Genomic DNA, 24,127 nt, shown 5'->3' on the forward strand with positions numbered 1-24,127 from the left:
GGGCCCGGCAGGCGGCGACGGCACCTCGGCCCTACCGGGCCGCTCTGCCGGGGGCCGGTCGGCGGGCGATGGAGGAGGACGGGCGGCGGGAGCGAGGGAGTTCCGGCGGACGCCCCCTCGGGTGTCGGAGCGCGGACCCCAAGGTTCTCCTCAGAGTTAGACCGTGTCAGTCCTCACACCCTGTGGGCCGAGGGTGCCGAACACCCGAAGTGTGGTCGGACCAGGCGTCTCTCCCCGCCGGCGGCACTCGGCCAGCTGAGGGCGCCTTCGTGGGAGGGCTGCCCAGGGGTGCCCAGCGCTGACGCCCCTCAGCCGCGGCCGAGCCGGGACGTGGGGGCCCGGACTGTCGGGGCTGCGCCCTCGGGGGCCCGGATTTGAGCCCCCGGGGCTGAGCGGGGAGCGGCGTCGCTCTCATTTCCCTGGGGAGAGGGCTACCTTGTCAGGGGCATGGATGACGTGTCGGGTTACCAAACGGAATGTCAAAGGCACAAAAGGAGAGACGGGAAATCGAATCCGTGATGGTTTTAAAGGATCTCGACGCTTCTCTCTACCCTCTCCCCGCCCGCGTTAGGCTCTGGTAACTAGCCTTGTCCGGAATCTTTGCTAAAGCGCCACAGGCTAAGAAGTGACCCCCGCACGTCTCATGCTCCCGGTCGTAAGTGCAGAAGGTAATTAGCACAGGATCTTAACTGGCAGCTAGCCGACCGAGTCATTAAAAAAACAGCCACAAAGAAAATCCACACCAACAGTAACACTCCAGGGACAATTCAGAAACACAAAGTATATTTTGAAGGAAGGGTTACAGCCCTTCTTTGAAGTCTGGAAGTAGTTGCGGACTCAAGTTAGTTCTTTCAATTTATTTTTATTTTTTAGTTTCACAGTACTTTGGAATATCCTTGCAGTCCCGAATATGTATGTAATGTATCTATTCCACCTAGTGTGTGATTTGTACAGTCTGGGAGTCCAGGTCTGGTAATGCATTTTCCTGTGTGGTGGTAACTGCTCTAAAATAATTTTTAGAACACTTGAGATAATATACTCATTTTGTTAGTGCTTGTGCTTTAAAATTCTGAACCTCAGGCATCTTGATTATTGCTAACTTGAACTCCTGTTCATATTTACATTTGTTTCTTAGTGTCCCTGGGAGACAGATAGGCTTCTGCACCCTAGAATCATCCTGACATTTTAATAGGTGTTGCTCAGCCCTTGGATTTAGTCATCTCAAAGATCATGGCTTTCTGGCTGTTTTTCTTTAGAGTGGCTGATTGTCACAGTACTGTCTTCCTTGGTTTAGGCAAATGTAGCTCCAAGATACCTCTAGTCCCAAAGGCCTGTGATTTTAAGAAGTTACTTGAATATATATGGTAAGGGAATTATATATTTATTGGAAGTGGGTTTGATTTTCTTCTGCCTAAAAATTTATTGTAGGATTTTTAAAAATGTGAATGTTTCTCATTTAATACACAGTTAAAATTGGTATTTTAGAACCCACATTTGTATGCCGCATTTTTAAAAAGTAGGTTAAATAATCATCCGTGTGTGTTTATGTGTACATGTGCCCATAAGTGCCACTTAACAATGCTCTGTGAGGAACAGGCAAGAAGCAAAAGACCTACTGGAAAACTATGTAGTTTTTAAGGAAGAAAATGCTGTAGTTAGATCTTCTCCCAGCAACTTTAAATCTGGCATATTTCACAAATACCTTGTTAATTTGTATAGGATTGTTGCTCATTTGGGCTTATAAGAGGTGGAAATATGAAGATGTGCAGCCCATTAGGGCTGGATCTCATCAGGTATAGAATGGAGGGAGCCTGAGGCTATTTGCCCTAGTGATGCTGGGCTTCTGTTTTCAGTGTGGTTTTATGCACATTTTAGTTATAAAGGAAGGTAAAAGGAGAAGCGTATAGAGACAACTACCTCTTTGCTATTTTTCATGAGAAGATGGGAGAAATGGGGACATGGACCCTCCCGTGGTGGAACTTGTCCTTTCAGGGTGATCTAAGTGGATTCTAATGGGACTAATATTTGCTGTTCCTAAGCCCTGTGGTGCTTGCTCTTCCTGTGGCAGTGAAGGCGAGTGTCCCTGGAAAGGTCACTGAGTCCAGAGCTGCTTTTAAGGAGCTGCGGGTAGCACAGGCCTCCTTCCTTAGCGAAGGTGAGGACACTGGCACAGTGAGGCCGATTGGTGAGGCAGCCAGGAGCCCAGGGCTTCCATGACACAGGCCCGACTCTGGGCTCGGTAAGATTGTGGAATCTGCTAAAAATGTTCCGGAGTTGTTTTGGATATCTACTTGACATGTTCTTCTCAAGAGCTTGATGATCTATGACAACGTTCATATTTCTAACCTCATTTGCTCTATTTTTCAGTAAATGTATTTCATTCGATTTGCTTTTTAAAAAATTTTTTTTCTGAATGTCTCCTATGCACAGGATGTTGTGGCAGGTGTTATGATGGGAAAGATATACAAGTTTGTAAAACTCAGGCTAACTTAGGGGTTTATCACATGGGAACAACTTCTCATTATGCAAAGTGGAGCAGGGCAAGGCAGTTGGAGCTTCTCTTGAACTGAACCTTGCAGGATGAAGAGAATTCCATGATTCTGAGTGGAGATGCAGACAAAGTCACAAAAATTGGAAGTGCAGGTCAGATTCAGAGAACTATGAATCGTGTGGAATTTGAAACAATCAAAGGAAAGGACTTTAATGAACAAGGATATCTTTGCTGCTCATGTGTCATGTATAGTTTTACAAGTAAAAATACCTTTAAGGGTCTTTTTATTGATGTTCTACTTCCCCACTCCTACCATCTGGGTTTACTTGACCTTCACTGCATTGAGCCTGTACCATTTAAGGATAAAGTAGTATTCTATTAGACCACATAGGGAAAACGTCACATAGGCAACCAGCTCATGCAATAAAAAATGAATTTTAAGACAGACAAGGGAGAAAGCAAACATATTAGAAATAGTGCACACTGGTTAGCTTTGATAATTGATTTTTTGATCTCTGCCCTTGAGTTGGTTAGGAAAATGTTAAAATAGTTCTATGATTTACTGAAAACAGAATGAACTTTTAACATGATTTTTATTTATTTACTTATTATTATTTTTTAAAAGATTGTATTTATTTACTAGAAAAAGAGTGAGAGAGAGAGTACAGAGGGGGAGGGAGAAGCAGACTTCCCGCTGAGCAGGAAGCCCAATGCAGGGCTTGATACCAAGACCCCAAGATCATGACCTGAGTCACCCAGATGCCCCTTAACATGATTTTTAAAAACCCCAAATTATGTTATTGCTTGTTAGTTTTCTTTTTTTTAATTTTTTTTTTAAGATTTTTTAATTTATTTATTCGACAGAGATAGAGACAGCCAGCGAGAGAGGGAACACAAGCAGGGGGAGTGGGAGAGGAAGAAGCAGGCTCATAGAGGAAGAGCCTGATGTGGGGCTCGATCCCATAACGCCGGGATCACGCCCTGAGCCGAAGGCAGACGCTTAACCGCTGTGCCACCCAGGCGCCCCTGCTTGTTAGTTTTCAAGTGAATTAATATCCCAAATAATGCTTTTCCAAAAGGGCAGAAAATTAATTGTGGATAGGAGCAGTCATGCAGGATATTATTCAAGAAAGAGTAGAATAGTCTTTAAACATTTTTACAACTTACTTTATACTGTAGTGTCAATAGCACTTTCTCATCTGCTCTGTGTTCTGAGATTTTGGATCCTGTATTTAAAACACTCTGTGTGGTAACACCTTTTCTTAAAATGTGCACCTATGCAACTATTGCACCAAGCAGTTTAAGTGATTTTACATTTCTTTTTCTGTTTCCTGAAAAGCAAGTTTTCAAAGATGTTTGAAATCCTACTTAATTTCTTTTAGAAAACAAATGTAATAGTCTGACCTAGGCTTAAGTTTGTTTATATTATAAAACTTTTTTGTGTTAATTAAGATGGTAAATACGGATGCAAAACTCATATTACTGAACTGAGATGATACATAAGTATCATTTAGGTGTAGCTTAGTTTTGAGTATTTTCATATTGGAAATAGTCGCTCTAAACTTAATTAACACTGTATTTCTCGTCTCAGGGGCCTGGTTGCAATTTACTTAAGTCTTTTGCCCCTGCTGTCCCTGTTGTCTAAAATGTTCCCCATCTTTAAATCCTACCCATCCTTCAAGGACCAGCTTGCCTGCTGCCTGCTGATCCTTTCAGCTGAAAGTTCTGTTTCCTCCACTTTTCAGAGTACGTTATCTGAGAAGCATGTTGGTAGATTTTACCTTGCATGAATTATTGTGGCAACTCTAGTTCTTTGTTTTCCAGTATAATTTCTTGTACATAGTAGTAGTCCCTTACCATTCACTGGATGAATTAATCTCCAAGTTGTGGTGTACCCAGTGAGTTGGAATTGGAGCAATGAAATTGATCGAACACATTAGTGGGTATGTGCCTTACATAAAATTTCAGCTTTAGATCGAGGTCGGAAGCTGACACAAAAACTTAAATTCTGAGATGGGTCATATGCAAGTGATTCATGGTGTTCCAGTTCGTGAACACATAAAAGGACAATTTTCTAATTAATGTCTGCTTTGAGTTTAGGGTAAATCCCAGACATTTTAGTTGCCCTTACTTATTTTTGGAGACATTTCTCTCAGCCATTAATGAAGCAATGTAAATGATACCTTTTCGCTAGGCCCTCGGTTTCTATACATGTAGTGGTAGTTTTATATTCTTTAAGATTTCTTTCTAGCTCTAGGATTCTGTTTCAGTGTCTTGGGATAAATTTCATTGAGTTCAGAGTGTAGAAACAAGGAAATAGGTAGACTTAATATATGTGAATATATATACTTAGTGATTATATTTTTTCCAGTTTGGACTCTAATTACTATTGGATCAACTTCAGGTACTATGTGACTTCCTTCAGTGGCTTTCCATCTCACTTAAAACAAAATCCAGATATATTTCCCTGGCTTACAGAGTCTGATGATCTGACCCATTCCTACTTCTCCTATCTTATCTTCTACCATTCTTTCTCAAGGTTACTACCTTCCAAGACATATTGTGATTCTTTCTTATTCTTAAAGATTTATATATTTGAGAGAGAGAGCGCATGCGTGAGTGCACAGGTGTGTGGGGTGGGGTGGGGTGTGGCAGTGGGGGCAGGGGATGGGAGGGCAGAGGGAAAGGGAATGAGTGAATCTGGAGCAGATTCCCTGCTTAGCCTGGAGCCCCACGGGGCTCATCTCGACCCTGCGATCATGACCTGTGCTGAAATCAGGAGTTGGATGCTCAACTGCCTGAGCCACTGAGCTGCCCCTGTTCTTTCTTATTTTTAAATATACCTCGCTTGTCCCTGCCTTATGACTTTACTAGCTGTGCCCTCCACCCAGAATGCTTTACTACTTGATTTTTGCACAATAGTCTTACTAGTCACATCTCTGCTTAAATTCACTTTTTTTTTTTTTTCTTTTTAGGATAATTTATTACATGCCTCTTCATTGCTCTGTTTCTTTTTTTTTTTTTTAAATTTTATTTTATTATATTATGTTAATCACCATACAGTACATCCCCAGATTCCGATGTAAAGTTTGATGCTTCATTAGTTGCGTATAACACCCAGTGCAGCATGCAATACGTGCCCTCCTTACTACCCATCACCAGTCTATCCCCTTCCCCCACCCCCTCCCCTCTGAAGTCTTCAGTTTGTTTCTCATAGTCCATAGTCTCTCATGTTTCATTCCCGCTTCTGATTACCCCCCTTTTCTTTATCCCTTTCTTCCCCTACCGATCCTCCTAGTTCTTATGTTCCATAGATGAGAGAAATCATATGATAATTGTCTTTCTCTGCTTGACTTATTTCACTTAGCATTATCTCCTCCAGTGCCGTCCATGTTGCAGCAAATGTTGAGAATTCGTTCTTTCTGAAAGCTGAGTAATATTCCATTGTATATATGGACCACAGCTTCTTATAAATTCACTTCTTTTGAGAGGTTTTCCCTGATGACCCAATCTAACATGACTATTCAGTTACTGTAATATCACCAGATTTGAATTCTCTGTGTATGATAACTGTTTGATATAGTTCTTGTTCATTTATTTATTTATGCATTCTCATAGTTGTACTCCATATGACTGTAAACTCCATGGCAGTAGGGGTCTTGTTTTGTCTTATTGTGTATCTCCAGGATCTTAAACAGTGACTGTTTGGGCCTAGTGCTTAGTATGTATTTGTTGAATGAATGAAAAACTATTTCAGTTGGTTGTGGTGACTCAGTAGTAACACTGTTCTTTAGGAAATGATTTTGGAATCTATCATGTAGTCATTTCTTATGAGATTGAGAATTGTGTTCATGGACTCTAAGGTATAAAGACTACCCTGAAATGTTTACTGATGTTCCAAAATATTTATATGTTTTAATCCTTTCTTTAGGGGTAGAATATAAGGAGGGTTATCCTTCTGGTTCATATTGTAAAATAAATTTAATTAAAGAATGTTAAGAGTAAAAAATTGATCACATTGGGAGCCAGTTTGTGTGATATAACCTGGAACTTGAAATTTAGGATTTGCAGACTTAGGTACTTTGTACTACCTGTAAGGAAAGAGCTTGAGATTTGCTGACAAGGAAAAAGTTCTTGTATATAGGGAACGACAGGATCATAGAAGAAAGATTTGGTTGGAAAATTTTCATAGCACAGTTGTCAGGCATTATACACAGAAGTATAATTTGAAGTGATTAGAAATACTTAAGCACAGTTTTCAGTTCATATATTTGCATATTCCCTCCACTAACTATAGAAGCATTTCTGTTTATATGAGAAGCCAGAGTAAAAATGGTTTTAGCATTTAAGAAATTTGCTTTATTGCCAATTTTATAGTAATGTTTTTTTCTCCATAAAGTACTGCATATCTGCTGAAAGAAGGAAATACCAGCTATGATGAGGTGAAAGGAGCATTGAATTTAGAAGATTTGAGTTCAAATCCCAGCTTGCCTTCTGCTGGGTAACGTCGGACAAACTTTTGAAGACTCTTTTCTCATTTATAAGATGAAGACAGTACTCTCCATTTCTTAGATTTATTTTGAACTCTAAATGAGAGACCCTTTAGCACTTAGCCCTGAGCATTGCACATAAATAATATTAGCAAACATATACCATATACTTAGTTGTCTCATTCATTTCACTGACTCCGAACTGTGTTCATTCATTCATTAATTCATTCATCCACTGGTTTGTTTATTCATTCATTTGGAGAGGAGAGGCAGGTGCCTGGAGATTGAACTTGTATTACTCCTGTCAGTGGTGATTTGAACCTACAATCTCATGTCAGCTATATTCCTCCCAGTTTCTGCACTTGTTTTCTATGCTGAAAAATTACCATCCTCTAATATATTGTCTTGTTCACTAATGCTTCCAGGTGTATTTTGCTCCCTATGATCAAGAACCATGCATGATAAAGTCACATCTTAAAAACGGGATTGAATGTGAATCTGTTGTTTTGAACTGGGAAGGGATGAGGAATCAACCCTTAATGAGTTCTTCCCTGGACCAGGCACTGTATTGCTTGCTTTATCATTGCTTGTTAGACTCCCTGGGCTCATCCATGGAAGACTGTGTGTATCCCACATAAACAGCTATGTGGCTTGTAGTCTCTTTGTACATGTGGAATGAAAATTGTCAAGACAAAATGACTACAGTTATGATACTAGTTGTCTGATTAAAGGAAACAATATAGGTGAACACATTTAAAAAATGTATTTTGGTGGGAAAAGAGCCTAATTTATGAATGAGAATCAGAACTTGATAGAGACCTTTGGATGGGACTGTTCCCTTAGTATACTCAGAAGAGCTTGAGAGCAAGAGTTATGACATTTTCATCTTTGTATTTCTACCATTTAGTCATCACTTACTGATGGTATGTGAAAAGGTGAATGTATGAGTATTTTTAAGGCTTTCTAAGATTAATGGCACTAGTGGTGCTTTTCTAATTTCACTTCATCTGCTAAGGTTTTTCTTTCCCTTTGTTCAGAGGGCTATTGCTAATACTCAGCATTCAAAGGTGGGCTTATAATTTGGCTCATAACTGAAACACAGAGAGATAGAAGTGTTCTTCTGAGGTAACGGGGGCAAGAGCTCGAAGACAAGGAAGGAAAAAGAGTGTTCTTGTGATCAGAGGAGGTGTTTGCCCAAGGTGGAACTAATGGAAAAATTCGGAGCTGGAAAACACGAAGGGGAAGAAGAGAGTGTGGTGTAAGTGTGACTAGTCAGATGGGTCAGGACGCTCAGTGATTGTCTAAATGTGGGGCTGAAATGGGATTGACAGAAAGTGTAGAACTGGATAAATAGACAACTTAAGGAGTGTTTATACTTACTAAATAGACTATAGTGGGCACGACTCTGGGCATTCTATGAATATGGTTGTGGTTAAGATCAGTTGCCTTTGGCTTACCAGCCTGGTGATAGAATTGGTTCCTTGACTGGAATGCAACTTCCTATGAAATGGTAAATTGAATGAGAAAGTGCTTTGTAGACTGTAAACTACTGTTTAAATCCAAGGCATTATAGTAGGTTGTTTCTCTACCAGTTTGTATTCTATAGGCTTTCACAGTGAAATGACAGGCTAAAATATATAATGGATCTCATTTATCCTGGAGAGTCTTTCTAAAGAATATCTAAGAGTTGCACTAAGCAAGGTAATGACTTATTGGATTTAAAAAATTTTTTTGTAGGGGCTTTTTCAACACAGGGCTTGAACTCACAACCCTGAGATCAAGCCCTGAGCTGAGATCAAAGAGTCAGACAATCTGAGGGTGCCTGGGTGGCTCAGATGGTTAAGGGTCTGCCTTCAGCTCAGGTCACGATCGCTGAGATCTTGGGATCGAGCCCCACATCGGGCGGGCTCCCAGCTCAGCAGGAGTCTGCTTCTCCCTCTCCCTCTGCCTTTCCCCCTGCTTGTACTTTGTCTGTCTCTCTCTCTCTCTAATAAATAAATAAATCTTTAAAACAAAAACAAAAGCAAAACAAAACAAAGAATCAGATACTCAACTGAATGAGCCACCCAGGCACCCTTTTTGGATTGTTTTTAACCACACTGTAGTGAACGCCTGTTTGTTGTAAATGTGAAACAAAATTGTCTAGCGTGCTTGTTGTATTTGAGATGTCATTGTAAAGGTATCTGTAAAGGGTCTTTACTTCCCCAGAAGAGAGAATATGGAACAAAATTCATTTTTGATGTTACAGTGGAGGAGGGCAGTTGCTCATGTGTGACTGTTACCAGTCATTCAAATTTAGCAGGCATTCTTGTACTACCTACTGTGCTAAAATAAGAAACTGACAGGCTCGGTTAGCTCCAGCAGTATTTCCTATTAGCTGTGGCTGTGGCTAGAGGAGTCACTGTTTAATTCCAGTTACTAAATCTCTCAGCAAAATAAGACAACATTTATTTATCTGAGAAAGCACTTTTTTCCTCTGAATTTTAGGAAACTGAAAGTGTGCTAGCTATAAGCATACTTTGTGGAAAACCCTAACTTTGTTTCTTAATTTTTTTTTTTAAGATTTTATTTATTTGTCAGAGAGAGTGGGAGACACAAGCAGGGGGAGAGGCAGGCAGAGGGAGAAGCAGACTCCCAGCTGAGCAGGGAGCCAGATGCAGGACTCCATCCCAGGACCTTGTGATCATGACCTGAGCTGAAGGCAGATGCTTAACTGGCTGAGTCACCCAGTATCCCTGTTTTTTAAATTCTTAAATTAATTTCTTTTTGAAAATTTGAGCAAGCCCTTAGAGGGCTTTGAAGGAATCTCTTAGGTCACTGAGCAAGGACTGTCTTTGTTGTTTGTTTTGTTTTGTATAAAAAAACTTAACAATTTAAAATAACACGAATAGTTGAAACACTCTGAGGCATAAAAGTCTTAAAAGAAGAAGTGACTCTTCAAGCAGTTTGGGTCTGGATTTATGTGTGATCTACAGTTAGAGGATTTTTTGTTTTGTTATGAAGTCAATTGTAATACCATTATAAAGTGTTATGCAATTAGCAATAGGTAATAGTAGAATGCTTTCAGTTCTTCCCTCTGTTAAGCTTTTCCAGTTTCTAGTCTCTTTCTTTTGGGAATGAGAGAATGAAATTTACTTTTTTACCAAATTGACCTTTTCATTTATATGATAGGTACTGTTTACCAAGTATTACTAATAGAACTAATAAAATAATGCTCTTGGGTGTTTATTACACTCACTTGACTCAATTGGTATCCTTTCTAGGATATACATTTATATTCCTATAGTGTCACATAGTAAGAACTGGTGTGATCTGGTTTTGTACTTTTCCCTCCAGCTTTGCTCGAGAGGGAGGGGAATTCCTATCCTCTATCATTGATATCTTTTATTAAAAAAATAAAACAAATAAAACAAATTATACTTTTCTCAGTTCAGGCTTAGAATACTTGACATTGTGGTTTAGAGAGACAAGTTTTTCTTAGTTTATTTGGCTCTTTTAGCAAAGAGAATGTTTTAAATTGCAACCTTACATTTGAGAGATGAAGTGTGAGAGGGTAAATTATAATTTTTAAATATTAGAATGTTGCTTCTCAGTTATTTTTTTTCCAAACTGGAAGTTGTGTATGCATTATCATTATCATTCAGTAAAAGTTTGAAAATGTAATATAAAAAATCTTATAGCAAATCTAATCTGTTAGAGAAAGTCATTATCCTAAGAAGAAACTTTTTTTCTGTACATTATTTGAACAATCACATTCTTAGAGGGAAAGTACAGAAGCAATGACAGTTAAGTTTGAACAAAGATATATAGACATTAATTAGTTTTGTTTATAAAAGTATTCCTAACAATGTTCGGTTTTTACAAACTGTTTTGTTTTGTTTTTGCTTACCTACAGAAAATAATGTAACAATTTCTGGTAGATTTTAAAGGACAGCTAAAGGAACTATAATTCTTAAAAATAAGCATTTTTAGTTTTAACCATGAGAATATATGTGACTGAGAAAGCAAGTAAGATAATTAAAAAAAATAAGACAACGTGTTACTATTCAAACAGGAGGGAATCTAAATTCAAAACTTGAATCAAAACTGTCCAGCTGTGAAGAGAGAACAGAGATTTATTATTGCTCAGTCCAAAGGGAAAACTTAAATGATATTAGTAAGTGTAGTGATTTGCAGGCTGGGACTAGCCAAGGAAGGAGAGTTGTGTAACACTGGGCACAGGTAAAGGCTTTTCCCTAATGTGTCTTGAACTTTATGGCCACCCATTGTTTCATGTCTAGCTTGTTACTCTCTAGGAATAAACATGACTTAGAAGTAAAATATAAAGGCCTTTTTAATATATATTTTTCTGTTTAGAATACCTGCAAAAACCAAAGGAGATGTAAAAATATTTAGACATTAAGACAGTATTTTATCCGTGGATTACACTCCTTTGTTGCATTCGTTTATTATCTCAATAAAACATTCTCTTTCATTAGAAATATGCTATTGATATGTGAATGCTATTAATGCTTAGCTTTGTAGGAATCTCTTTTTGTCATTGACTAGCCAACCAGATGATTGAAAAGTGGGGTGGATGTGGAGGAATGGAAATATGACCAAGACGTGGTCCCTGTTTTCAAGGTCCTTGGTGCAGAGAGGGAAAGAGAAACAGGCATACAATCAACTCTAATCCAAAGTAAAATGTGTAGAGCACAAAGGATCAAACAAATACCAAACACAAAGGGATGAGAAAGCTTGAAATTCATGGTGGTATTACTGAGTTGGACCTTGCTCTGGGAACCCCTGGAGTAATGGAACAGCATTAACAAAGGAATGCCTTACCACTTGGTGCCTTCAGAACACTGCAAGTATGGCTGAAGGGGGATGAAAAAGGAAGAGTGAGAATCCGTTGGGGTTAAATTGGAGTTCATTGTGAGGAATTAAAATGGAAAAAGTTCTAATTATGATGTATTTTACCCATATAGAAAAGGATAGGAAATAATATAATAGGGTAACCCACAGCCCATATTTAAACATTATTTATGTCAATATTTTGCCAAAAGTATTCATATTGCTTTTCATTTCTCTTTTTACTAAAAATTATATAAATTACATTTTGTAGAACACTTTTAGATTTATAATAAAAATTACGATGTTAGTATAGAGAGTTCCCATATGCCTCACACCCAGTTTCTCCTATTATTAATATCTTACATTGGTATGGTACATTTGTAACAATCGAACAATATTGATATATTATTATTAATTGAAGTCCATAGTTTATTCAGATTTCCTTAGTTTTTACTGAATGGCCTTTTATGGTCCAGAATTCCATCCAGGATACCATACTACAATTAGTAGTCATGTCTCTTTAGACTCCTCCTGGCTGTGAGTTTTTCATACTTTCCTTGTTTTCGATGACGTTGACAGTTTTGAGGAGTACTGGTTAGGTTTTTTGTAGACTGTCTGTTGGTTGGAATTTGTTTAGTATTTTTTTCATGATCTTTCTGTGATTATGGGTTTTGGGGAGGAAGACCACAGAGGTAAAGTGCCATGTTTATCACATATCACGGGTACATACCATCAGTTTGACTTACCACTGTTGATGGTGACCTTGATTACCTGGCTGGGGTAGTTTTTGTCAAGTTCTATACTGTAAAGTGCCCCCTCCCCCAAATAGTGTAGTCTTAGAATGGAAGTCTCTTTGCACAGCCCACAAAAGATTGAAGAGTTTTGCTTCCCCTCATGGAAATGAACAAGGACCACCCAAATGAGAACAAGTAAAGGCTATTTATTCAGAGATTTCTATAGCCACCATCACTTGCTTTTTTTGGGGGGGGGGACTCAGAGGCAAGCAGAGAAGTAGGAAAGCTTTGCAGTAGGAAAAGGGAAGGCTGCTGGTAGGTGCTGGTTAGAGACTGTTGGCACAGAGAAGCTGAAGGGGGCTAACTAGAAGCAGGACATCCTACGTTGTTGCCCTAGGAGAGCATATTTGGCTTTTTCAGGTTGATCCTAAATTAGATGTGGGGACAAAAATTAGAGAAACTATCACTTTTTGGTCAAGTCCTGACTGTTTGGCTGATGACTATAGAAGTTGTGGTTTGGCTTTCAGGACTGCTGTTGCAGCTTCTGGATCAGAGTTCCATTTTTTATATGTGGTCTGGTCGCTGCCTGTTTGTATATTCAATCTCTCACCCACCTTGAGGGTAGAGTATCTGTACCCATAGTTGAAATTGTTCTCATTGGAGATTTATCTGTTTTTATTTATTTAATCAGTATGGACTTGTGGATATTTATTTTATACTTTGGATTATAATCCCATACTACTTTATTTTATTGTGCATAGCATTGTAGTTTTGGCCATTCAAAGCTCTTTCAGATGACTCGTGTGTCCCTTTGACATATCCCCATCATTATTTTTTTTTATTTTTTATTTTTTAAGCACTTCTTTGCTTTATAGTGCTACAAGATGCTCCTGGCTCATTTTGTATGTTTCCTGCCCTATCTGTTTATTTTTTAAAAATAAACTCTTACCAGTACAGGTAAAGCTGCACCACATCCCTTTCCCTTCCTTCTCTTTCTGTTGGTAACCATTTTCCTGAAGTTGGTATTATTCCCTTTTATTTAATGTATTCATAAACAATGTATAGTAATTTTTGTGAGTTTAAAATATTTACATAAATAAAGCTGTAATAAGGTAGTAATAAGGGTACTGCACATACTTTTCAGTAGCTTGTTCTGTTCTCTGACATTATGCTTATGAAATTTTTACATATTGTAGCTGTAGTTTTTATTTATTTGTTTGTTTGCATATTTTTTAAGTAGGTTCCACACCCAGTGTGGAGCCCAATGTGGGGCTTTAACTCATGCCCCTGAGATCAAGACCTGAGCTGAGGTCAAGAAGCTTAACCAACTGAGCCACCCAAGTGCCCCTGTAATTTATTTCAATTTTATAGCATTCCATTCAATGAAATGTACTATGGCAAATACATTACATTACAAATAGGCAGTGAATGCTGCATGGACCTCTTTGCACTTGTGTCTGATTTCCCTAGAGAAGGGATTATCAATAGTAATGGGACCTGGTAGGGAAAGTTTGGAAATTTGTGGGGGACCTTTTTAATTTTCACAATGATTGGCATTAAAAGGATGAGGACAAGGGATGCTTGATGACCTGCAATGAGTGTGTTTGCTTGTATCCACGTAATTTTTAAATATCTCCCATAGGTGTTCAGATAGGTAAAAAATCTGTTTATCATCATCTGACTCTAGAGTGTTCATTCTGCATGTAATCCTAAAGTATTTTTGAAGTAGTTATAGTATATGCTATTGTTTTTAAGAATTCAAACTATGATGTAAATTGACAAAAGACTTTGCTTTATTCAGAACTTCACCAAGAATTGTTTACTATTTTGGAAACTCATGACTCCAATAGCAATACTGTTTGTAGTGTCAGAGTCACTAATACAACACACTTGTATCAGCCTGCATGGGTCGGTTTGGTGTTTCTGATGATGCTTTGTAGGGGTACAAGTATCTTTCTACTTCATTAAGTCTTCTACCACAGTCGTGAAAACTTTGCATTCTGAATACAATTGAACTAGTTTAAACAGGGCTGGGATTGGGGTGAGGTAAGTGAAGTACCTAGGTGCAGAATTGAAGGAGATAGTCGCTGTCAGAGTCCTGCAAGCACAGCTTTGGCACTTAAACGACTTTGCCTCCTTAAATTGCACACCCAAGGCCTCTTGCTTGTATCATCTTAGTCCTGGCCCCAATTATTATTGTGTTCTGTTTGTTTCTTCTTTATATTACAGTTAGTACATATTGATTTTTTTTTGAAATTTATTCATGAGAGTAGGTAGATTATCTATTAAGTTTATTATGGGATGGAAGAGGGTGTTTAAAATTATTTGTTGTAAAAAGGAGGTGTTAGATCTAATTGAGCTGAGAATTGCTACAGTAGGCCATATACTTGGAAGTGTCTGTTTCTTGGCCATATGAACATCTCTAACTTTATCGGATGTTGCCAGATTACTTTATAGATAGTTGTAGCAGTCAGAGATTGTTGCAATAATGCTACATAAAACAAAATAGAAACAAACAAACAAATGCTTTAAAACTTAGTGGCTTAGAATAGTAAGTAATTATTTTTCCCCATTGATTTCTGAGTTGGTTGCAACTCAGATGAGTTAGGCTGAATTCCTGATTTCCAGACTCTGGGCTCTAGTCCGTTGGCTGCCGGTTGGGTTAAGTTTGGATTCAGGTCTGCTCCATTTTTCTCAATCTCTTAGACAAACAGTTACCCATTCTTCTTATGGGAAATGGCAAGAGCAAAAGGACAACAGGTAGAAGTATGTGAAACCTCATGTGGGTGATACCTAGAACTGGCTCACGGTCACTTCTCCTCATTTTCTGTTGGTCAGAGCGGATCACATAGCCAAGCCCAACATCTGTAGGGTAGGGAAATATACTCTGTTAATTCTAGTGGGTGGCACTACAAAGTCATCTGGCAAAGATGTGGATCATAATTCCAAAACAAGGAAGAATTATGACCAATGACAAATGATTCAGTTTTCCACAGTGGTTATTCAGTTATATACTCTACCAGTCATGTGTGCAAGCTTCTGTTTTTCAACATTGTCACCAAATCTTGATGTTACCAGACTTCAACATTTTTGTTCCTTTGATGTGTGCCAAGTGATATACTGTTATTTTAATCTCCATTTCCAGTTGTATATGTCTATTCAGTAGCCATTGAGGCACTGCTGGTTTCTGTGGGACTGATAGGGCTTAGTATTGCCAAGGCAGGTATGTTCTATATCGAATTTGTTTCTTTTACGGCTGGGAGAAATGCCACCTTCTTATCAGGGTTTGGTATATCCCTTCCTGCTTAGAATAGTACATTCTTATATGACTTGATACTCAGAAGTTCAGGTCTTTTCTATGTGGTTCTTTGACTTTTCAGTGTGATTTCTAGAATTTTCATGGCTTAGTTTTGGTTAATCTCTCTCCCCCAATCTCCCCCAAATTGCTTTGCACCATTGTCTTCACACTGCTGCTAAGTCAGGCCCGACATACCTGCTTGACTTGGTCTTACAGAGGTGATTGTGATCTGGAGTGCAGCTGACTCGGGCACCAAACCCTGAGTGGTGGTGGGGTTTTAATCTTGAAGACACAGTTTTAGTAGGTGGGTGGGCAATTCCAGGATTCTCTTTGACAGGCTGGTGGTTGGCAACTTGCTACATTCTTCAGCATCAATAAATTTTATCCCATCAGGTAAGCAGGGAAAGGTGCCAAGAGCTTAGCTGAGTCATTCCTTGTCTCCTTCTGGCCAGCCTCACATTCTTTGGTAAAACAGGTAGGCTTATTGGCCATTGGCAGTCTTCAAAGAGAGAAACAATAGGTCAGGAATGCTGGGCTAGTATATGTGGAACAATGTGTCCCTTGCCAGGGAAGGGAGAGGCTGCTTCCTGATCTGCAGTGTAAGCTTTTCTGATGTCTTCAGATCTCCTTTTCCCTGGAGGCACCAGCTTCCACAGGATGAGTGAGGATGAATCCTACTTCTGTTGTCTTAGAATCCAGTGTCTTGAGAGGCAACAGGGGAGACCAAAGGTAGAATGGACCAGTGGATCCTAGAAAAGGCTATTGACTAGAACTTTGTGTGAGGATTTTTAGTAGTGGGGGAAATGAAATGCTTTGATATATATCATGGAGATAATTATTGCTGGCAAAGATAAGCACATTATGCCAATGAAGGTCCCAGCAGGAAACAGGTCATACACTCAAATTGTTTGTTGAGAAGAATTTAATAAAGGGACTATTTATGAAGATGTGGCAGGATAATAATAAAGGATATTTTATTAATAATAAAAAATAGTACAATACCCTGGTGCTAGCAGCAGCAGGGAGCCGTAACCATCTGTAGGTGTGAAGGGACAGCGGAAGCAGCAGTTCCTGGAATGTGGAGAGAGAATGGTAAAAGGGCTGTGGTCTTTGGTAGAGAGACATGGCCAGTCTGTGACTCTGAGATGACTCTGTACATTGGGAACTAGGGAAAAAGGTCTGTTCCTGTTCTCCTTTCTCCTGATCCCTTTTGGGGTCTCTCACTGGCTGACCCAGAAGCCAGAGGGCAGAGTAGGAAAAGTGGGAAATAGATGTGGAGGGGTAAAGAGAAGGTACCTACCATGAGGCATTTTTCTCTGACTCCTTGGACCATTTTTTTTAGAAAAGGCCTTTCTCAATATTCTGTTTTCAGCACTCTTATTTTCTTAAGCTGTACCCTTCAGTAATCTCATATAGATGTAAATCAGTCAATATTCCTTTCCTGACCCTCTCCCAGCTTCGAGGTTTGCATTCTTAACAGCCTATTGGATATTTTCACTAGCTCTCTCTCTTCTCTTCCTAACAGAGCCCAATTTTTCCTAAGGATCACACCACTTTCAAAACAGTAACAGTCTTCGTCTTTCCTCTCCCCTCCTTTCCTCTCCTCTCCTCTCCTCTCCTCTCCTCTCCTCTCCTCTCCAAGTGTTAGTTGGCAGATCCTCTCAAATTTGTAGTGCCTCATAAATCTCTCTTCAATTTCTACTTCTGCCTTTATTTCAGCCTTTATAATCTTATTACAATAATCTTCCAATTGATCTTCTTGCCTTTAATCTCTCCTAATCTCTTCTGCATACTGGAATTTTGCTTTTAAATCCTTAAATGTTTTTCTGTTGCCTAGCAAGATAAAATAGATACATCTAAGCCTAATATTCTAGGCCCTCTTTTGTTAGCTCCAGTGAACGTTTCTAGCTTGATACTCAATACTAACCTTAATATTCCATGCTGTCCTCCAGGTGTACTTCATGCAACATCATCATTTCCATGCTCTATTCTTAATTATCTTAAACATTTCTCACTTTTTTTTTTTTTATTATGGAGGCCAGATGACTCATCTGCTAGTTGGATACCTCTAGTTTACCTGAGTGCAAATGGTTACAAATACTCCAAATTCTAAGTGCCTCACATAACCAATATATTCCATTGACTCCTTAATCTCCTGTTGTATGTTTTCATACCTTTTCCTCCAGTCTTATGCCTACGTCATGGTGCCTCCAGGCCTGTCAGCTTGTGGGCTCTTAGGACTCTGGGTCTTTTCCCTCTCAGTGCATGTTCCTCTGTAAGCCAAGCCTTTCTATTTGATGGTGTTGGTCATAAGGAAAAATTTACAGTGTACATGGAAGCCTCTCTGGCAGTCCTAATTCATTTTTTTAAACTAAATTTTTTTTTAAAAAAGTAATCTGAAACTTATAGAGAAGTTGGAAATGTAACGTCCTGGTGTTAGTAGCAGCAGGGAGCCATTACTTGTTTGTTTTGTTTTTTCTTCCTTCCAGAAACATTGGAGAATACGTTGTTGATGTGATTCCCTTTACTTTAGTGTGTATTTCCTACAAATAAGGGTGTTCTCCTACCTAACCAGAGTAAGACCGTCAAAATAAATTGATTTTGATAATTAATCAATTTAATCAGAAATCAGTATAGTACCAATTAATCAATAACCAATAACTAGTTATGAGACCCATTCAAGTCTCACCAGTGGTACCAGTAATGTGCTTTTATAGCAAAAGGATGTGATTTGCAATCATGCATTGCTTTTAGTTGAATTGCATTTATTTCAGCCTAGTCTCTCTAGTCTTCTTTAGTTTGGAATAGTTCCTTAGTCTTTCTTTGATTTTCATAACCTGAATGCTTTTGATGAATATGTGCCAGTTATTTTGTGGGATGCCCTTCAATTTGGGTTCGCCCAGTGGTTCTTCATAATTAAGTTCAGACTATGTATGCATCTTTCGCTGGAATGTCACAGTAGTGATGCTTTGTTTTTCTTGTTGCATCCTGTCAGGTGGTACATGATTTTTATTTGTTCCATTAGTGATGATGCTCATTTTGATCACTTGATAAAGGTGGTGTCTGCATTGATTCAGTACTGTAAAGTTATTCTTGGTCATTTTGTAGTTAGTATTTTGCGAAATGCCTTGAAACCATGTAAATTCTTCATCAGACTTTTAATATGTTAAATTCTTTTTCTTTCTTTCTTTCTTTCTTTCTTTCTTTCTTTCTTTCTTTCTTTCTTTCTTTCTTTCCTTTTCTTCTTCTTCTTCTTTTCTTCTTCTTTTGTTTTTGTTTTTTTTTTAAGTTTGCTCAGCATGAAGCCCAATGCAGGGCTTGAACTCATGACTGTGAGATCAAGACCTGAGCTGATCGAAGAGTCAGACGCTTAACCGACTAAGCCACCCAGGCGCCCTTTAATTTAATTTCTTTATACCAGCATGGATTCCTGGTTTCCTGTTTTGTTCAGTGGCTATAATTTGTTAATCTCCTTATTATTTTGATGCTTAAACTGTCCCAGATTTGGCCTATGTGAGCCCCTTCAAACTGGCTCCTGTATTCTTTTGACATGTCTCTGTCATTCTTTGAGGACTTGATTACTTTCTAAGATGTTCTTGTCACAAATTTACCTGCTCCAGTCTTGGAATCAGCAAATTTCTCTAAGAAACCTTCTTTCCTGTTAGTGGAGAAAAATATTTAGAAGGCAAGATCTGGGCATAAGGTATGCTTTTTGCTATTAGGGTGTTGCTGTTCCCAGTCCTCTCGAAGGGCAGAGGAAGGAAATATATGTATATATAGACATGTATATTTCTTTATATCTGCTTATTTCTTATCTCTCTCTCTCGAGATTGTGAGTTCACATCGATACCTCAGATTCTGATCTAATCCGGGATTCATTTAGTTTTCTTCCTTTCCATATTCATTGCATCACTGACAGTGAGAAACCTGGGCCCCTTTATCCTTAATATGGTTGCTATTTGCTCAGTATATCTGTATATAACCAGTGTCTCTTAATGTCCCTCACCTCACTGTCGCTCTGACCCACTTGGATTCTGAAACCACATGCTGAGCATCCTCCGCAGAGGCCTTGCTCTGCTCACCCTCTTCGGGCTCCAGCACCAGTACCTCTGCATCCCTTTCCACTTCTGCCGAGGAGATGTCTTCCTCACGCTTCTCAGCTTGGACACTACCCATGGGGCCACTGCCCGTTCTTATACCCTGCTTACTCTGCTTGGGCTCTGCCACCCCAGGCAGGGCTGCTCTCTTGCATAGATGCTCTCTCCACCCTGTGCAGGGCTCCTGTGCTGCTGCCACCCCCTGCCGCGTGTCACCACCCAACATAGATGCCTACCTTGCTTGGCCCTCCCTGTGAGTTGAGAACTGAATTATTTAGGAAGAAAAGAATATAGGTGGACTCACCTTTAAGATTGTCCCCTCCCCACCCTTACCTTAAAAAAAAAAAAAAATCCAAATAACGTTAGTTACTGCAGACTTGGAATTTCAATAGACGTGGCTTCAAAGTCTTGTCCTTTTTCATTAAGCTATGCCATCATCTATTTGTTAAATTCTGCAATTCCTTTTTTTAAAAATTTATTTATTTATTTTAAGAGAGAGAGAGAGAGAGAGAGAGCGAGCTAGTAGGGGGAGGGGCAGAGGGAGAAGGAGAGAGAAACTCAAACAGATTCCACACTGAACATGGAACCCAACCCGGGGCTTGATCCCATGACCCTGAGATCATGACCTGAGCCAAAACCAAGAGTCAGATGCTCAAGCGACTGCACCACCCAGGTGTCCCTAAGTCCTTCAATTCTTAAAATGAAGTTCGTCTACATCTGTGAAGATGTAAGGACATGAAGAATTGAACCCTGTCGTTAAAGGCATGTCTTGTAGAAACGAGAAGTTTTAATGCATGCTCTCATTTGCATGTATTCATCTTTGCTGTGTGTTTGTGTGTGTGTGTGTGTGTGTGTGTGTGTGTGAGAGAGAGAGAGAGAGAGACAGAGGTGGAGGGAGAACGAGAGAGGGAGGAGAGGGGGACAAAGAGAAGAAAATTTTGAAAGTTGGGGTGAGTAATTTGTAAAGGTTTCTGTGAAGAGGCCTTTCTTTACGCACTTAAAAAATTTCTAGGCAGCTCCTTCTTTTTGCCCCAAACCGTGTTATAGATTAAGTAGTCTCTCCCAGTGTGCCAAAAGGACCTACTCATCTGTCATCTCTTCCGCTAGACTGAGAGTTCTTCAAGGGCAGGACTATAGACTCTGTGAGAGCAGGTTGTTTCTGCCATGGACACGTTTGTGTCTCCAGCCCCAGCACTTTGCTCCCCTGCATAGGAGGCACTCGGTTAATACTAGTTTGCTAATACTGGCTTGTACTGAGGCCTGACACCAAAGTCCATGACCTTTCTAATACACTTCAGTATGTTCAGGACTAAGATGGGCTTTGTCCCCTTTTAGCTAGCAATCTGATTAATCCCAAAGTCTAAGGGATTACCTAAGGGATCACTAAGAGCACGTATCTCCTGCCCATGTTGGAGTCCGTTATATATGACCTGAAGTAGGTGCTCAGTCACTTCATCTGTTGTAGCACTTTATTTTTCCCCAAGGACCCAGTAACAGATGAGCAGTAGTTGGGGAGGTGACTCTGTCGCTTGATGTTTGTATGATTTAACGTTTCCTTATTTTGCAGTGGGACTTTTAATAACTTCCTTATTGAGTTGTTGTGGGGGTTAAATGAGATGTAGCATCTGTAAAGGTGCCCAGCGCATGGCAGAGTAGCTGTGCTCAAGACAGGTGTTGGTTCACGTCTTTCCACTTCAGGTTAAAGAGGTTCATTCAAGAATGTTAAAACAGCCGAACCTACACTGTCCTGATGACTTTTAGTCTTAATATTTATCTTAAAACTAGCCTTACTTTTAATCACCACATGGTTATTAAACATTTTAACAAAATTGCTTAATAACATATGTTCGTAATTTAGATTTTGGTAGTTAATTTAATTTGTCAGTGTTAACTGGAGTAAATGTTTTCTGGAGTACTTCTTTTTGCCACTAGATGGTGCTTGTCTATGCATTTGTGAAGCTTCCCTTTCTAAAGATAATGTTTGGAGGAAAACACATCTTGTTACCTTTGAGACTTATATATGTGGTATTGATATTTATGCTCAACCTGTTGTTTAGATATTTTAAGATTAAACTGGGGGGTAGGGGAAGAAAATATTGAGAAATTCTTTCAGCTCATTCTGTTTATTCATGTAATTCTCAAGTTTAAACAGAAGGCATTGATTTAAAAAAGAATGAGATGCGAGGAATGTGAGTAAACACGTTATTCTAATTTTTGAGATATACACAAAATTTAACCTAAGCTAATTAATGAATTAGTTAGGAATATCAATATAATAGAGCACTTTGTAGGTACATGTATAATCCTCTCTTGATTTTTCAATATGGTTAGGAAGACTGAGCCGATAGTTCATATTTAGATATATTAGTAGTGAATAACCAACATCATATTCGACTCAGAGTACATATCATTTGAAGTATGGTGATTGTTTTAAAAATGTGAAGCACTTTCTATATTACTTTCTGATAAAATTCAACAAACATTTATCAAGCCTGCCTCACATGTGATACAGAGATGAGAAGACATGGCCTCTTCCTTTCATGAAATCATGAATAATTAATTGTGTTTGACTAAGGTTAGCTGTCATAATGGAGACAGGGTGGGACCAGAGGAAGGGATTATGAGAATTTGTGGCTTAAGACTGTTTTAGATGAGGTTCAGGGAACATCCTCTGACAGATTTCCTACCCATTGTGTTTTCCGTGAATAGCTGAACATAACCAATTTGGGACCAAATACTAAAGTGAAAGATAATTTTAATCTTTAGAATTTCTCAGATAACATACAGAATATTTCTGGGCATGTGTGATTAGAGTCTGTTATAATGGACTGCTTCTTCATCCTAACTATAAGTGGAAGGGAGGATAAAAGACAGGATTTAGCGGCAAATTGGGAGTCGGGTGGTAGTAAAGTAGAGTCAGTAAACTGAAGGCTAGTGGTTATGTGGGGTAAGGGGTTTTAGTTGCAAGCAATAGAAATTAACCCTAGGCAATTTAAGGAAAAGTGAAAACTTTCAGAATCAAACGAAAAGGTGAATTAGATTTCAGAAAGGACAAAATATCTCCAGGGATCTAGGTAGCAGGAACTAATGGATAGTTTTCTCGGATGCCACTGTCAGAATGAATGAATTCTAGCTACTTCAATTTTTTTAAAAAAAATTGCTGCTAAATATCAGATTCTTTGGAGAAAACCCATGTACCCATCCCACCAGTTGGCATCAAATGAGGTGGGGAAGTCTAGCTTCAGGGGAAGGAGGAGCAGGTTTTGGAGAAGACTAGTTTTGGATATGTTCAGTTGAAATATGTTCAGTTGAAGATATTCAGACATTTAAATGGAGATGTCAGGTAGATAGATAGTCTGGAGATTGAGATAGTTGTTGGACACAATTTAAAGGTAGTATTAAAAGCCACACGATTAGATATGATTACTAAAAGCGAGAGTATATAGATAGAGAAGAGAAGAAGCTCTAGATTGAGTTCCAGGGCTTTCCAACTCCAAGAGGTTGGGAAGAAGAGCAAAGGAGACAGGATGATTAAAAGCTTCTTCTGCAGTTGAGCCTTTTACTGAGAACTGGTGTGGGCATTCTTATCCTCCGAGGCCTTTCAATTGGTTGGTCCATCCACATTCTCCAGTCTTTCAACTTCCTAGCCACCCATCCTTTAGTATTACTCCTTTCAAGTTCTTGATTATTCAGCAGGACATTGGCCACTGTCCAAGAATTTATGTAAGATTCTGAGTCTAGGCCTTCTCTTCTGGCAAAGAGAACAAATGTAATACCTGGAGTTCAGCCCTCCTAGAGAATTCTTCTTCATTATCTGCATAGTCGCCTCAAAGAAGGGCCATAAATTATAAATGAGTGGTGGCATGTTATGTGCAGCCATCTAACTGGGTTTGGTATTTTGGCTATTTTTCATTCCGAGGCATCTGACTGGGTTCTAGGGGAGTCCCCGTGAAGCCAGGATATGCTTGAGGGATAGGAGGCCATGGGCAGGAGTGACTCACTGGGAGCGTGCATCCTGTCATGCACCCTCCTCAGGCGTTTGGACTTGCTGTGGCATCACTGGCCTGGCTCTTCCAGGCTGCAACAAGAAAACGGCTCCTCCTTGAATGTTCTATTCTTGTCACTGAAAATTGGCCTCTGCTTTGGGTTCTTGACTCTGCACTACCCCCTTGAACTTCGTAACT

At 39.3% G+C, this 24,127-nt stretch overlaps 1 protein-coding gene across 1 annotated transcript in view; it reads left to right on the forward strand.

Annotated features, from left to right (window-relative positions):
* Positions 1-38: 38 nt before the first annotated feature.
* ST7 (suppression of tumorigenicity 7) overlaps positions 39-24,127 on the forward strand; it is a 249,393-nt gene continuing 225,304 nt past the window's right edge. The window contains exon 1 of the mRNA XM_034670994.1: positions 39-668. Within this exon, the coding sequence (XP_034526885.1) occupies positions 644-668 (25 nt within the window). The 5' untranslated portion in view covers positions 39-643. The remainder of the gene's footprint in view (positions 669-24,127) is intronic.

Source organism: Ailuropoda melanoleuca, chromosome 1 (assembly GCF_002007445.2).
Source record: "Ailuropoda melanoleuca isolate Jingjing chromosome 1, ASM200744v2, whole genome shotgun sequence".
In the NCBI taxonomy this organism is placed as follows: Eukaryota; Metazoa; Chordata; class Mammalia; order Carnivora; family Ursidae; genus Ailuropoda; species Ailuropoda melanoleuca.